General features: G+C 41.8%; 1 protein-coding gene across 1 annotated transcript in view; it reads right to left on the bottom strand.

Annotated features, from left to right (window-relative positions):
- The window catches only part of SORCS3 (sortilin related VPS10 domain containing receptor 3), a gene marked incomplete at its 3' end in the record, with an annotated part of 309593 nt that overhangs the window by 77015 nt on the left and 215762 nt on the right, over positions 1 to 16816 (bottom strand). The window contains exon 7 of the mRNA XM_082002401.1: positions 11070 to 11188. Coding sequence (XP_081858527.1) covers positions 11070 to 11188 — 119 coding nt within the window. The remainder of the gene's footprint in view (positions 1 to 11069; positions 11189 to 16816) is intronic.

Genomic DNA, 16816 nt, shown 5'->3' with positions numbered 1-16816 from the left:
AGACAACAAATATTTCACAAGGATGCAGAGAATTCTAGAAAAACTGCCATGGAATCCATCCATCTCAATAATTTCTGTGACATGCCTAGAAACATATGAAGCCATTTCCCATGTTAATGATTTAAAGTAGTTCTTTAAGGACAGTTTTTGTTTTGCTTTTTTCCAATTTATTTAGATAGATGTTCTGCTTAATCAAAGAAAACATACGTAAAAGAGTTTGGAAAACAATCAGAATGAGTTATGAAGTCCCAGAATATAAAGACACCCTAAATGATGGCAGGAACTGCAGACCACAGTGTACCAGGCTTCCTTTTCATCTTCCTGGCTAGCCAATGCTGGGACCAGTAATTTCCAATGTAAGGCAGGTATTGCTGTAAGAAACATGGAACTACTAAATCTGAAATAATCCTGGGCCAAGCAAGACCCCACCTGCCTCCTGCTGCTTGAAGAATTTGCAGAAAGCCTAAAGGAACATGTACTGATGCTGACAATGAAACACCATATATTAGAGACACTGCCTTGGTGGAGAAGGAGTGACAGTGTGCAGATAGCAGAACACTTCCTAAGCAAATGGCTAAAAGAGAAAGGAGAACTCATTTATACATAGTTGATCAGCCTGGGTGGTTTATAATGATAACTATCACTTGTCCTGCACAGTTATTGGAACAGGTCATCTACTTTTTACATTGTTGGTTATATTCAAAGCAAAAGAGAATCAGTAATAACACAGACCAACCCACATTGACCAGACATGTTTAGATATTTCTGCATGTTCATACCTTCTGCACAGTCGTTAAAGCAGTACACCATTACTTGAATGTGAGGCGATATGTCTCTTTATGCTGCAGAGACATACAGATTAGTGTTTCTGTGCGTGAAGCACCCGCAGGCTGCCTAGTAAATTCATCAGGCTTTGAAAACATGCCACTTTTTAAAGTGTCAGACCCATCAATGAAAATTTTCTAAGACAAAGAAGCATTTATTATACTGGCCCAGTCCCTGTTCAATTCCCTCTCCCCTCAGAGCTACGATGGCACAGCTATAAGACAGAGTAATCTTGAGTGAAAATATTGGATTTGTTTTAAAAGCAGCTCCTGCAGAAAATGTGCATGGTTACACCAAAACACAAGCCACAGTAGAACAGCAAATGCACATTACCCACATAGAAACCAACTTAAGAGAGGAGCATAATTGTACACATTAAAACTCCTTTTGAAGGACTTCAGAGGAAACATGAGTCTGCCAAGGTAATCCTTTACATCTTCAGCTGCAGACACTGCTGATAAATCAGACAACATGACGGGAGGGGAGAGACTGATGAAAGTACAGCACAAAAAGCTCTAGAAACAAAATAAATGTAAATAAATAAAGGAAAATGTTAATCATTTTTTATGAACAGATATTTATGTTCAAGTTCCAAAACTGATATTTGGCACAGCATAGATGAAACAGTGATAGAAATGGATGAAAAGCACTCAGCAGTGAATAGAAAAGTAGCTAACCACTTACTGCCTGACTTGCTTTAAGAAGAGCTTTTAACTAGCACCTGGGATGCACTTTCTTTCATCTGTATGGATTAATTTCCCCCACTGGAGTGCTGTCCAGCATTTTAAGTAGGGGAGAGAGAAGATCAGCTGTAGCAGGCATTATTCACCAGTAAAACAGGTGTAATCATGTTCATGATTTAAACGTCTTCATCCTATTAGTTTCATAATAAGCTTTTAATGATTTCTTCAATAAAAGACTCAAAGACCAAACCCTACAAGTTGGAGAGTGCTCCATTGTCCCACCAAGCCGTTTTCTCTACAATCGATCGTAAAGATAAAAATCAATCGTAGCTAAGCAGGGTGAAGTTAAAAATAAATTGCATGGATTGATTTCTGTTAAGACCTTTGGCTCCTAGTTAAAAAATGGAGGAATGAAATTTATATTTGAACACAGTGTATTCGGCTAAAAGAGAAGGCTCCAGACCAGGAAATCAAAGTTTAATTTCTCCCCTCCTGTCTTGTTTCACTGCTGAGAAGTTTCACATTAAAAAAAAAACCCAAACAAAAAAAAAATCTTTTTCCTTTCTTTACTCTTGAGGAAATTTACTAGTTATTTAAGTTATTAAATTGACAGCTTGAGAACTGAGGTCAGGAATCTGTATGAACTGGCATAATCTCAGATGTGGCTGCTGGTTGAAGTCTACTCACCTGAAAACTGACTTCAACTCAGCAAATACACTCATTTAGCCTAGCCTTAAATATTCAATAAACTTGAAACATATACTCATGTCCTACTAAACATAAGCACTTCCAAGTTTTCCTAAACAACCACAGCTACAACCAGTAATAGTAATAAACTACTACTCTGAGCTAAGTTTAGACATATTTAGCTTATAGAATTAGGAACTTTTTTCCCCTCTATAAAACCTCAGAAAGGAATATTCCCCTGCCCCAGTTCTAAGGCTATACATAAGAAATACATTTCTTTTTACTGAGCCTGAAAAAAAAAGTTGTCATAAACTTATCCACTTTGACAAAAATGGAATTCAATTCAGATTAAAAAAAAAGCGCATTTTCTACAAAAGTCATTTTCCATCAGATGACTTCAGCTGAAATTTTTGGACACACTGATGAGACTCCAGGCAATCAAAAAAGGCAATATTATCCATAATTTCTATAAAAAGCCATCAGTGATTGTGGGTGAATACTGACATCCGCATATGTTTTAAGGAGACTTTCTGATGCAAAACAAGACTGAATTGGTTCAACAGCTTTTGGCAGAAGTGTTTGCTCCTCTGAGCCAGAGGAGTTATCCAGATGTATATTGTAAGAGTCACACTTAGCTGCACCACACAACATCTGGAGAAATTCTGGGTTGCTTGTTGTCACTTATGCTAGCGAGAAGACTGAGATGCTGCTCTGATGTGCAGCTCTCTGAATTAAGCAAAAGTTTTCTAAGTGCAAAATTACTTCAGAGGGCGAGAACCAGACATATGATCGGCATCAAAGAAGAGCATTTTGACTTAAACGTTTCACTTTCCACATGGAATTCGTGCCATCTATAAGAACTGCTGCTGCTCCCACACTGCTGCGTGTGCAAGCTGTGAGTTATCACTATCCCCTGCTCCTAAATGGCAATGCCACAGACCCCATCTCATTCAGGAGGATTATAAACCACAGCCAGGACTCTCTCTCTCTCTATTCCCAGCTCCCCACGCACTCCTTCCTTCCTTCATCACATCAACCTTAGAAAAAAAGGGCAACCACCAGAATAGCGTAGCTTTTTGGACATGGGGTCATCATATGTTCCAGCACAACCTGACGTCAAGAGAGAGCTGTGCAGTTCCCAGGAGACTGAATCACAAATGAAATGGCATAGAAAGCTACCAAGAAATCTTCCCAAGAGGAGAAATGGCAGGAGGGACCAGGTAAGAGACAAGACTCTCTTATGAATTTCAGCATGCAGTTAAAAAACCCTTGATAAATTATGCCATGGGAGTGGAAAAAGGAGGGAGCACCCATGTTCCCACTCTTTAAAGGCCTTGGAAAGTGATAACATACTGCCTCGCAGCATGCCTCTCTGGTTAATGGTGCAAAGAACTTCCCATTTAAAGTGGAAATGGAGTAGGGTCTGAAGAAAACGGGCAGCCCTTTTCAATCAGAGGCTGCAGGTGTCATTCCTTGTCCTTATCAGGTGAGACCACCAGCCAAAAGCAGATCTGAGAGTGTTCATCTCCAAAGGCGTTTGTTTGGCCTGCTAGAGAAAACAGGCATCATCCACAAATCCAAACCAAGTATCAACTTCTAAATCTCAGAGGAGTCTTCCATGCCCAGTATCTTTGTCACTGCCATGGAAAGTGCTGAAAATCTGAGATACATTTCAGATTGACTTCAGCTGCACTCTGTTGGGATAGCAGAGTCTGCACCATCCCAGAAAAAAATAAAGACTTAAAAGACAATCAAGATAGGTATCGATCACCCATCCACACATCTCTGCACTGACTTACAGCCAGTTCAAATCAAAAAGGCCAAAGTTACCCTGAGGGTCTCCAAGCACTGACAGAGATAGAAGCTTAAGGGAGGAATGGGTACAGTGTTAACTGGATGATGAACTAGACTCGTGTTGTGGTTTAACCCCAGCCAGCAACTGAGCACCACACAGCCGCTTGCTCACTCCCCGCCCCGTGTGGGATGGGGAAAGAATCAGAGGAGTAAAAGTGAAAAAACTCATAGGTTGAGATAAGAACCGTTTAATAACTGAAATATAATAATAGAGCAATATACAAAACAGATGATGCAGAATGCAATTGCTCACCACCCACCAACCAACGCACAGCCAGTCCCCAACCAGCGGTCCCCCAGCCAGCTTCCCCCTAGTTTATATATTGAGCATGATGTTGTATGGTATGGAATATCCCCTTGGCCAACTTAGGTCAACTGTCCTGGCTGCGCCTCCTCCCAACTTCTTGTCTATCTCCAGCCTTCTCAGTCAGTAGAGCATGAGAAGCTGAAAAGTCCTTGACTTAGTGTAAGCTCTACTTAGCAACAACTAAAATATTAGTGTGTTATCAACATTATTCTCATACTAAATTGAACAGACAGCACTATACCAGGTACTAGGAAGAAAATTAACTCTATTCCAGCTGAAACCAGGATAACTAGTATGACCTCTGGGAGGAAAGCCACACACTGAAGAGTTTACATAAGGAAAACACAAGATTAACAGGGGGAGGAAACCTACTTTATGAGATCTACATCTATTGCTGGGGAAAAAAAAGGACAATTTTCAGAGACCAAATCCTTCTTCAAGTCACTTACGATCTCATGAGTATGCCCAAAAGCTTATCTGTCCCTTTTCTAACTCTATCAATTCCAGTCTAATAAAAAATACTACCTCTCCCTGTAAGCTTTGTCTTACAACCTTAGGCCACCAGTGCTATAATAGCAGTACTGCCAGCAGTCTTCATGCCACATGTTCTGAAGAGTTTCATCATTATTATTGTCCCTCTCCTGATACCTAGGCTTCTGTGTGAAAATACAGTCCTTACATGGGTCTGCACCAGTGTGTCGGGAAGGTCGTCAGTCCACGCGAGCGGCCAGGTGCGACACCAGCCACCCAGCAGAACCACTGAGCTATCACACCTGAGACGGTTCGCACATAACCTTTGGGTAACTGGGAACAACTACTTTAACTTAGCAATAATTAGCTCCCTAAGGCAGCTGTAGGTCAGTGCACAAGAATGTTGCTTTCTGCAGAAACCACTGTCCGGAGCAAACCTCATTTCCAGTGAATGCACTGCTGTACTTATACCCCCTTAGGAGTATATATACCACCACAAATAAGCAACACTGTACTCAGATTTTTTTTTGGTCCAGACTCGCCTTACTCCCTGCAATAAATGATGATGTTTGCTCATGCTTTCTTGCATTTTCAGTGGAAAGTTTTCACCTGTTGGCAAGGAAACAAACACAGATCATTCCTGCTCTTCTCTTTAGTCTTTAAAGGCCTAAGCAGCACTGATGTTATTTGTTTACTTATAGGAAAATAAGTTTTTCTCCAAATAACATTTTCTCCCTCAAAACAGAATTTCCTGAAAAATAATCCCCATTTTTATTAACACATATTGCATTTTAGACTCTTTTCAGCAACCTGAGCACTACCATTAGAAAATCTGATACAAGACTAGCTTGAAAAATATTTTTCCCAGAATTCCCCCTGTGATTTATTTTTAGTATAGGAATTCTCCAAAATATCAATAGTCTAGATTCATACATAAACCAAAAGACTATCCCTAATGGCTGGGGCTTATAATGTAAGCTCTGCACATGAGAATACCATAGCAGTTCAGGTAACTGTCAGGATGTTAAATCTTATAGGCAGTTGCCGGTTATCTCTGCACCTAAGTTTAGAAAGTGATACTATCTCAGTAGTGAGTACTCAAAGGCACCAGTAAGGAAAGGTGTGGTACAGCTATAGAGAATGGCACATTGCAGCTGTAGAGAAAGTATGGGCTCCAGTACTGCATAGCTATATAATTGAACACAGCTCACATTGACTTTAATGGCAAAGGTGCTCATCAAATTAGCTCCTTTTTGATACAGTAAATAAATTCAGAAATATTCCAAGGTTTTCTCACAAATTAATGACCTGCTCTGCAAGCTGTATGAATTTTAAATATTAACCATGAAAGATGATGATGATACTGGATCCTGGCTATGTCAGAGGAATCCTGTGAACTGAATGAAAACTTATACACACAACAGAGGGCAGGATTTTCTCTTAATGTATCAATTGATGCAGAATTATCCAGTCTTAGTGATGTGCTAGGTATCCTTAAATAGCTATTGCTCAATCAAATAGAAAGTCAATCAATAAATTCAGAGTGATCACCTACTGTTTTATTCATAAGAACTCCTCCTGCTCCCTCTTAGTACCTATTTCTTCCTTCTTTCTTCATTACCTTTTACATTTTTCATCATGTGTTACGTTATTTATTTCCTTTGCCTGGTAACTAGTCACAGACTTTTCAAACTCTCTTTATGGGCAAGTTTTCTTTCTTTACACTGCAATTCTGCAAGATCCTTTCAGAAGGGCTGCACAACAGCATTCCACATGATAAGGAATCATTGATTTATAATAGCACTATAACATTTTCCATATTCTTCTTTCCCCTATGCATTATGCACCATAGTATTACATTTGCTTTGAGTGCACAGTTGCACAGGTTAATGCTTCCCAAGAATCTTACACTACAGGCCTGTTCATCAACTTGATTAGAATGGATATTCACTAGTAAATAGCTGTATGCAGGTAATCTAAAATGTTGGGATCAATAGCTGGGATTTATCTTCCCTTATTTTAGCTGTCAAAAAGTTAGAGGTCTTCTCTAAGCTATACTTCAGTTCCTTCTAATACTAATGAGAGGTGCGTTCAGAGAGAAACCTATCTCATCCTGTAGAGGTGAAGATAAATTGTCCCTGAAGGTTTTGATCTCTCCACTCACTTTAGAGGAAGACAGACTACTGATTTAGACTAAAAATCTATTTTCATGACAAAAGTTAAAAGAAACAAGTTCCTCTCTCTACTCTAAGACATTATGGGGAAGGTTATGGAGCAGATCATCTTGCATGTCATCACACAGCACATGCAGGACAACCAAATTATCAGGCCCAGCCAGCACAGGTTCATGAAAGGTTCAAGCAGGTCCTGCTTGACCAACCTGATCTCCTTCTATGACAATGTAGCCTGCTTAGTGAATGAGGGAAAGGCTGCAGATGTTGTCTACCTAGACTTTAGTAAATCCTTTGACACCATTTCCCACAGCATTCTCCTGAAGAAACTGGCTGCTCATGGTTTGGATGGACATACTCTTCACTGGGTAAAAAACTGACTGGATGGCTGGGCCCAAAGAGTTGTGGTGAATGGAGTTAAACACAGTTGGCAGCCGGTCACAGGTGGTGTTCCCCAGGGCTCAGTTTTGGAGACATGTCTGTTTAATGTCTTTATCAGTGATCTGGATGAGGGGATCGAGTGCTCCCTCAGTAAGTTTGCAGATGACACTAAGTTGGACAGGAGCGTTGATCTGCTTGAGTTTAGGAAGGTTCTACAGAGGGATCTGGACAGGCTGGATCGATGGGCTGAGGCCAACTGTATGAGGTTCAACAAGGCTAAGTGCTGGGTCTACACTTCAGTCACAACCACCCCATGCAACGCTACAGGCTTGGGGAAGAGTGGCTGGAAAGCTTCCTGGTGGAAAAGGACAGGGGGTGTCCATCAACAGCTGGCTGAATATGAGCTGGCAGTGTGCCCAGGTGGCCACAAAGGCCAATAGCATCCTGGCTTGTGTCATAGTGTGGCCAGCAGGACTAGAGAAGTGACCATCCCCCTGTACTTAGCACTGGTGGGGCCGCACCTTGAATACCATGTTCAGTTTTGGGCCTCTCACTACAAGAAGGATGTTGAGGTGCTGGAGTGTGTCCAAAGAAGGGCAACAAAGCTGGTGAAAGGTCTAGAGCACAAGTCTTATGACGAGTGGCTAAGGGAACTGGGGTTGTTTAGCCTCGAGAAAAGGAGGCTCGGGAAAGACCTCATCACTCTCTACAACTACCTGAAAGGGGGTTGTGGCGACGAGGATGTTGGTCTCTCCTCCCAAGTAACTAGTGACAGGATGAGAGGAAATGGCCTCAAGTTGCGCCAGGGGAGGTTTAGATTGGATATTAGGAAAAATTTCTTCACTGAGAGGGTGGTCAAGCATTGGGACAGGCTGCCCAGGGAGGTGGTGGAGTCATCGTCTCTGGAAGTGTTCAAAAAACGTGTGGATGTGGCACTTCAGGACATAGTTTAGGGAGCATGGTGGCATTGGGTCAATGGTTGGACTTGATGATCCTGAAGGTCCTTTCCAACCTTAGTGATTCTGTACTACCTGAAAGGAGGTTGTAGCAAGGTGGGTGTCAGTCTCTTCTCCCAAGTAACAAGCAATAAGTCAAGAGGAAATAACTTCAAGCTGCACCTGGGGAGGTTTAGCTTGGATACTAGGAAAAATTTCTTCACCGAAAGGGTTGCCAAGCGTTGGAACAGGCTGCCCAGGGAAGTGGTTGACTCACTATCCCTGGAGGTATTTAAAAGAGACGTAGATGTGGTGCTTAGGGACATGGTTTAGTGGTGGACTTGGCAGTGTTACATTAACGGTTGGACTTGCTGATCTTGAAGGTCTTTTCCCACCTAAATGATTCTATGATTACCTCTGATTTGTTCCAGCACAGACAGATCAGAACTCATGCACCCATCCTTTATGCAGCTATTAAACCTCACCAGGTTCTTAACATTTAATTTGATATTTATTTATTAATCGCTGTCTAATATTTGAAATTCAAAAGAGCTGGCTTCTGTATTTCTGTCCAAGATTATCCAGACAGAATGATATGCATAAGACATTGCACACACAGACAATCTGACGCATCCCATAATACGTAGCTACATGACATGGCTTGTGAGACTAATATATCCAGGACATATCAGACTCCTACATATGTACTGAGCAAACACTGTGCATAGCCCATTGACCATATGCTGGACACAGTGGATTTAATACACCTTCAGCTCAGAAAGGTGTGTGCTGTGAATCTGAAGCATCTGCATGTTACTCAGGTACTACATGGACTCAATCCATGCCCAGTTTCTGCAGCTATTTACAGCAGGATGCTGGATGGTCAGAAATCCTGCAAGTGTGATGCAAAAAAAGAGGGAAAGTGATAGAAAACTTGTGAAAAGGAGAGTCTCCTGCCTAAAACAGCAGAAATGTTCAGCATGTATATTTAACATTTTTTACAAGTGTGGGTATATGACTTTCACTTCAAACGCTCATTAAGCTATAATAAAACATTGCTAAGGATATTCAAGGCTCTTGAAGTACTACATATACATACATGTATATACAGACACATACTTTTTTTTAAAGTTGAAGCAATTAGCAGCTGTTAGCTTGAGCTTCTCACTGCTAATTTGAGGCAGAGGAATGTGCACATCTGGCAGATGTCCTCACTGCAAGAACAAGTTTTTAAACAGAGCAGCCTTGTTTTAACACAAGTGGGACCTGTGGAATGAGAGGTGTCTGTAACACCTCATGCTAGACATAAAGAATTCGATGTTCCACAATACCCTCAGCTACAGATATAAAACGCCAGATTAAAAGCATCTCGCTAAAATACTCCTTGGAGAGCTGAGCATTTACTGATTGGAAAGCCATCGCCTCTAGGCAAGTCATGACTTACTAGGTTGCAAAAGTTACATTCTCAGTGTATTCTAGCAGCAGGTCTTTCCATGATGCCAAAGGAAGCGGTACCAGGCTGGGTTTCATGGGGAAATGAAGGGAGCTGTGGCTCCCATAGCTATCGGTCATGTCCGGAGCAGAAGGCTCCCATAGCTATTGGTCATGTCCGGAGCAGCAGGCTCCCCTACTCACAGGAGGAAACGTCTGCCAACGCTACTCAAATGCATGCAGTTTCCACATGGTAGTCCTCCCAGTTCATATGCATCCAGTCCTCCACCTAATCCCAGCACAGAATTATTAGCCTTCCCCCTTAAACTACCTTTTCTAAGAAGAATTTCACAATAAACAGAGCAGAAGTTTCTTATAATTTGGATGCATTCAGGAAAGATGTTCCCCCAAGAAAGTAAAATAGGAGCTTAACATAACCCAGTCTTACTCAAAAAAGGAAGCATATGTTTCTTCTGCACCACCTGGATCCAAGCCCCATCTCATCTCTTCTCATTCCCCCTCTTCAGCATTGGTGACAAGCACTTAACATCATCATGTCTGTAATCTCTGTGTCTCCTGAGCTTTCTACGACCTGAAATCACTGCAGCCTGGCTCCCAGTATTCACTCTGTATTTCTGTAACAGCACATCTTGAGGAAGCGTTCTTCCGTACCATACTATTAATTCTCACACTTCCACAGGTATGAAATGGGGAGAGATGGCCTTGTTCCAGCCAGCCAGTATTGTCAGAAAATCTCAAGAACAAGTAGTTTCTCATTCAATTTCTCTCAGTCATCTCCAAAATCATCATCAACTAGCTGACAAATTTACAACCATCTTCCACTTTCAGGTTGCCCTGTAACATCTTTTTTCCAGTCTGTCTGCTATTTTACCTCCTACTGAAAATCTTTGTTTACTCCATTAGCATTACTTGACTGTCAAATGAGCATAAACCTTTGCATTTGTTAAAATGATCACTCATACCTTTCCTTTGTTCTTCTTTGTTCTCTCCACTTCATCACTAGCTGCTTTGTATTTTCCAAGTAGCCACAACAATAGCAAGTTAGAGCTTCTGTGAAACCCATGGACCCTTATGACTATTGATGAATGAACTTTCAAAATATATCACTATGAGACAAGTGATGAGCATAGAGATCAATTGTTTTATCCTAGACTGCAGCGCTAATCTACAGCAGGCAGATATAGACTCCCAACTCTTACTTGCAGTCCTGTGCACTTGTCCTAAGAATATGCCTCCTCTCTTGCACAGAACAAATACCTCACACAGGCAGAATTCATGTAACATACGTGTCGAGTCAACATACCTGGATGAAGATATATTCATCCTGAACAACAAGGGAGCTGATGTCAATGGAGCGTGAAAATGGCCCACTCCTTTTGGTCTCCGAGCACTCCTGGATCCGACAGGTCAAATAGTGGGTGTCTGTAATGGAAGAATATGTACACATGAGAAAAGCCCAGGTAGGAGCTTTTGTCTGAAAATGTCATCAGCAGTTCAAAAGAAGGTGTCTGAAGGGAAGTGTTAACCTCATCTCCAACTAGCTAGACATTTTTGCATGACCTACCTCCAGCCTTTAAAACTGTAACTGCTCTCTGGAGTCAGGAATTCATCACATTTTCCTCACTCACCTTTCCCTTCCCCATTGTGCAGACATCCCTCAAGAGATTCTGGAGTTCAAACCATAAATGGAGGGTACAAGTCATAAATGCATCAGAAAACTGATGATGAGACCATATAGAGCAGAAGATTTCAAAAGCCACCCAGGCAGAATTTATCGATTCCACTACCCTGCTGGGAATTATATTCCCATCCTCCCCCTGAAATACCCTAGCCTTGATGACTGGTTTTAATTGTGGTAGTAACACACAAGGAGAAAAAAACCCCAAACCAGCACTATGAAGTTTAACTCACTTTGCTGTGAAAATGACAAGCATCTCCCAAATTAAGTATTTACAGCCAATATAGGCTAGGTATGAAAACGCCATGGTCATGAGAAATAGCACGACTAGCTGAAGAGTCCCAACAGTAGTTACATGCACTGCAAGAGGCATCAAATGCTTCTGTCTAGAGAGAAGATAAGACCATCACTCTAATGGGATGCCTTGTCAGTCCTTGACATTGCTTGAGAGAAGGAACAGGACTGGGAGAACATGAAGACGACATGAGGCAAAAGCAGACATATAGAAAGTTGCTCAGAGTGGCAAGAAGAGACACGGTCATCACCAGTAAATTGGCAGGGGTTATAGGGGATTAAGCATTATTTCACTCAGGTTAAAGAAAGGATCTCATGAAAGAGAACAATCAAGGCACTGTGTCTCCCGATGTATGTAATCTAAATATGCCATCTCTGACTTTCAACTGCTCTTCTGAAAACTGCAAATTAGATAGAAAATGAAAATACAACTAAAATGATGGCTGTAGTGATAAAAGGGTCATGTCTTTTACACTGCAGCACTTCTACAGGCTGCTTAGATTCAAGCACTTGTTCTCTTTTCTACAAGGGGCAAGGACAGATCATCAAAGAAGAAAACAGTGAGTTTTATAAGGGCTGGGGTGAGACTAGTGCAGTGATTTTAGTACACAGCTGCACCTGTTAACAAGGATCTTGTCAAACTGAGCCCAAAAGGATGAAAAGGATGTTTAAAAAGGCAGTAACTAGCCAAGCTAAGCTGCCTGCAGGATTCTTCATCCCATAAAACCTGTTCCTGTCCTTAGTCTGTGTCTTTCTAGTGACAGCAAAATGTGGTTCAATGGAAAGCACTGGGGGGCATGACTGAAATCCTCTGACACTCATCTTAACTACCTTCCCAGATTCAAAGACAACATTCACAAACTGGCAGTTTCCACTTCCATAGCCTTGTCCCACCAACAGACTCTTAAGAATGCAAAAACAACGCAAGTCAGAGACATTGATAACAAGAATAATAATTTTTAAAAGGTATTGTGTAAAAAAAAGTCATAACTACAGCCAAGCTTTAATCTCATAAAGGTTCATGACCAGTTGCATGACTGAAGGTCCACGTTTAAATGCTGCAGACCTGGTTCTGGATTGAAGCGCTGGGAATTCTAGGTTAATAAGGGCTACTTGGCTGATTCAGAGCAGTTGCATAGGTCTGGCACAGCAATGAAAACGTAGTCCCACTGATGATGCTAAAGCAGCAGAAACTGTTGCTGGTGCCAGCTCAGAGTATCCAGAGGTAATTGAAGTGTATGGTGAAAAATATCTGACCTAGAGACAGTGCCAAATAACTGGAGTATCAGAGTTGTTCTTTCTCCCAGCATAAAATACCAGCAGCAGCAGAGAGGTCAGACTCTCAGCTGGGATAAATTAAGGTTCTTCACCAACTGACATACACACACTTGGTCCAGAGCTGCTATTTACCCCCTCAACATGGAATCTAAGACATCTTTGCAGTGGATAAAAGTAACTTCTCAGAAAACAAGGGAGTCTTATATACTGTCATGCTACCCAAAGAGCTCAGCAGCCTTGATTTGTTCTTTGAGGTAGCACTAAAATTAGGGAGAGTAAGGAGGAGAGGTCAGGAGATGTATTTTTAGAAACTCATTCCCTCCAGTATGTTCTCCCACACAGTCACCTGGATATTCTTATCCCTCCAAAAAATGGGATAATTTGCTGCTGCTGAGTGACAGAATGGGAAGAGGAATAAAAACCTGTCACAAATAAATGCAAATAAATCACAAGTGTTGACATGACAACTAGCTTCCTGCATGTTGGGAAATGTGTCGTTTTGAGTGTGTTACACCAGCAATCAAATATACTAAAAGAATGGCAGCGGATTAATATTCATAGGAAGTTGGTGGTAGCTCACTACCCATCTTCTGTTTAGTCTCTTGTTTATTTATTTTCATACATTTTACAACACAAGGCCTATGAAAGAAAACAGAGATGCAGAAAATTATCTTCAAACCTGTCTGCCTTTGGACACAAAAATAAGTTCAAGTCTTGCCTTGCTTCCTGCTGCCCCCCAAAAATTGAAAAATAATTCCCTTTAAAAAATATTTTAAAAAATCAGGTGAAAATATGACAGCACACAGTTCACATTTGTGTGTGAATGCAAGCAAGAAACAACCCCAAGTCCCTGCTCAAGCTCCTTGAAGAGTATAAAGCCACTCCACAAAAATGTCAATTAAGAGAGAAGGGGGCATCCTAACTTCCAAGCTGTTGGAAGTTAACTTCTAACTGTTGAAAGTTAACTTCTAACCAAAGGGAGTTAATTTCTCAGCCCTGTTTTGCACAGTCACAAAGAAAAAAGATGGCCACCCCAGAGGGGCAGGTGGCATGTGCCCAAGCTATGCTTTTAAAAGCTTGTTCACCTTTCCCTGGGAGATGTATGTCTTAAGGGAGGTTGGCATCTATGTAGGGATTATTTACAACTTATATATCAACCCATGCAGCACTAGAATTATGGGCTTTGGGTTTTGGCAGGTTTTGGTTCTTTTTATTATGTTCCACTGCAAAAGGAGTTGAGAAGAGCTCCCTTTTTCCTAGACAGCCTCAAAAACTTCTCATGCTTATCCAACACCCAGCTACTTTCTCATCCCATTTGTGAATGAGCCAATATGGACATCAACCAACCTGGAGGGTTTGCTGCAGCTCAAATCCCAGCATCCATACCTCCGCACAAACCCTTCCCACCAACTTATCTCACTTAGGATCAGGAAATGGCTTTCTCAGATGTGCAGGCATTTTCCAGTTGAGGAACTCAAAACACCTCCCCATTGCTAATTAACACAATCTTCCCATCTTGAGAATTTGGAGGGTATTTTTCCCCTTTTTAGAAGTGATAAAACTGAAGCAATTTCTTGAAATTTGCAGTGATAAACTGGTGAAATAAGCCAAACTACTGAGTTTCTTCTTTGCCCGCCAGTCATGACAGTTTTGGCAGGTAGCAGGAGCACAAGAGGCTCCCTCTGGTGGGTAACACCCAAAGATATGGGTCCCTGAAGGGAGACGCTGAAATAGTCAAACTGTGCTGAAGGCTGCAAAGGGCAGACCTATATGCAGGTTACTGTGACCTACAGAGACACAGGACAGCAGCGGCTGGTCCTCCTTGGCAGCGTTAACAAGCCAGCTAAAAGCGGGCATGGCTGGCCAGCACGGCTAGTGTGGAGAAGGGCAGTTGATGGAAAACAAGTTGCATTGGCAGATTGACTCAGCTTAAGTGACATCCTTGTGCCAGGCAAGACTTAAAATCATAAACTGCCAGTGAAGGTGACCATGGGAGGGGGGAAAAAAAGAAAAAAATAGCTGGCCTTGGCAATTTTTCCCTCAAAGGGAAAGAGGATCTAGAAATGTAGACAGGAGACTCAATTATTCCCCAGGAATTAGTTACCCTGTTTTATCTTTCTGGTTAGTTTTTTTCCCCCTTCTCCTTTTAATTAAGGTATTGCACCGTACCTGTGAGTGGGGAGAAGATTATCTCACTGAACATCAGAAAGTTTAATACATCTTTCCAAGTATTGCTGGTGGGTGCCTGTGTCAGTGTATTTCTAATAGTTCCCTTGCATTCAACCCTGTCCTTGCTGCTGCCTGTTACACCCAGGCAGAAGGTACAGTGCCCAAGGCTCCTACATGTTTTTATAATTTAAAAATGCAAGCTTAGATTATTTTCTGCTATAATAGCTCTGCCAAGATGTTGAAAAAAATGTGAAAAAATTCATCTGCTACAAAAGACAGGAACAGCTTGAGATCAGCTAGGCACAAGAATTAGCAGCATCTTTCAAATATTTAAGGACTCTGGGGCAGGTGTTTTTTTCAGAGACCCTACCATTCCTAATGACCGGACAGACAAAACTATGGGGCAGGACAGACACCTGAGTGGTGAACAGGACTTCCACATCCCAGCTCCATGAGCTTCTTGATAGCCCTGACTCATTTATGGATGAATGAGACTCTAGCATGCCCCATCACCTCTTCCCAGACCCACTGCATATTTTAGGCTCGAGTGTCTGAATCTGTATTAGATAGGTTCTTGAGTCCCATTACTGCTAAAAGAAAAAAAGGAAAAAAAAAAAATCAAGTTCAGGAATCTAATCCTAAATACCACTTTCCTCCCAGCCTTTTTTTTTTTTTTTAAATGAAAAGCTTGGAGGAAAACAGAAGAGGAAAGACCAATGCCCCCTCAAGAAGAATCATGTACTTTTCAAGTGGCCAGGGATGTTGAAGGCAGGGATTCTTGTCCCTGAATAGAACTGAGCAAGGGAATACTCAAATCTATGTCTGTTAATGCATCAAATAAGTCATTGAGCCACCAGACTGACCTAAGAAGCATTAAAAAAGCCTCCCCTTCCTTCTCCCCACTGAGGAAAACCTTCATCAGAAACTTTCTGATCAAGAGGAAATAACTGCAGGGACCCATTTTCCAGCAGGTGTAAGTGCCTCAGCCATTTCACTGAGAGCATGAAGGCCCATTTTGGTTACAGACCCAACTAGGAGAGAAGTTCAACCTGCCTAAGTATACCGAACTGTACTATTTCACACCAGGTGAGGCTATAGCTTTGAGGCAGTAGATGTTTTATAACACAAACTAATATATGTTTAAGCCTTAAAAACTCTAATTGGAGTAACCCGGTTCTTCTGTGCTGTGCTTGGCTGGGAGAGGAGTCATTTTGGTGTCATCCCTCAGCGGGACATGCCAGCAGGACATGCCAGCGGGGCCGGCACAGCCAGCCAGGTCTCGCCTGTGCCTACTGTCTGCTGGGACAACGGCTTGCAGCGCACCTGGTTTGCCGACACGACTGGTTTCAGTCTGACTTTCAGTGGAACCCTCAATACCACCAACTGCCAGTTTCAAAATGCTGAATTTATACATTAGAACAAGAACAAAGAGCAAACCTCCGAGCAAACAAGACCTGAAGGGAAAGAGTTATCTGCAAACTGGGGAGACATCTTTCAAACAAAGCATCTACATCTTTGACACATCCAATATTCAAATAGCTGGGTGAACAAGTTTAAACTTAGTTTGAAAACAGACCGCATCAGCAGTTTGTTTGTTTGCTTGCTTGCTTTTGGCCACTTCTCCCAGAATC

Source organism: Phaethon aethereus (genome assembly GCF_964289735.1).
Source record: "Phaethon aethereus genome assembly, chromosome: 7".
Taxonomy (NCBI): domain Eukaryota; kingdom Metazoa; phylum Chordata; class Aves; order Phaethontiformes; family Phaethontidae; genus Phaethon; species Phaethon aethereus.
The sequence above is the reverse complement of the archived record's forward strand: the minus strand, read 5'-3'. Positions and strand labels throughout refer to the sequence as shown.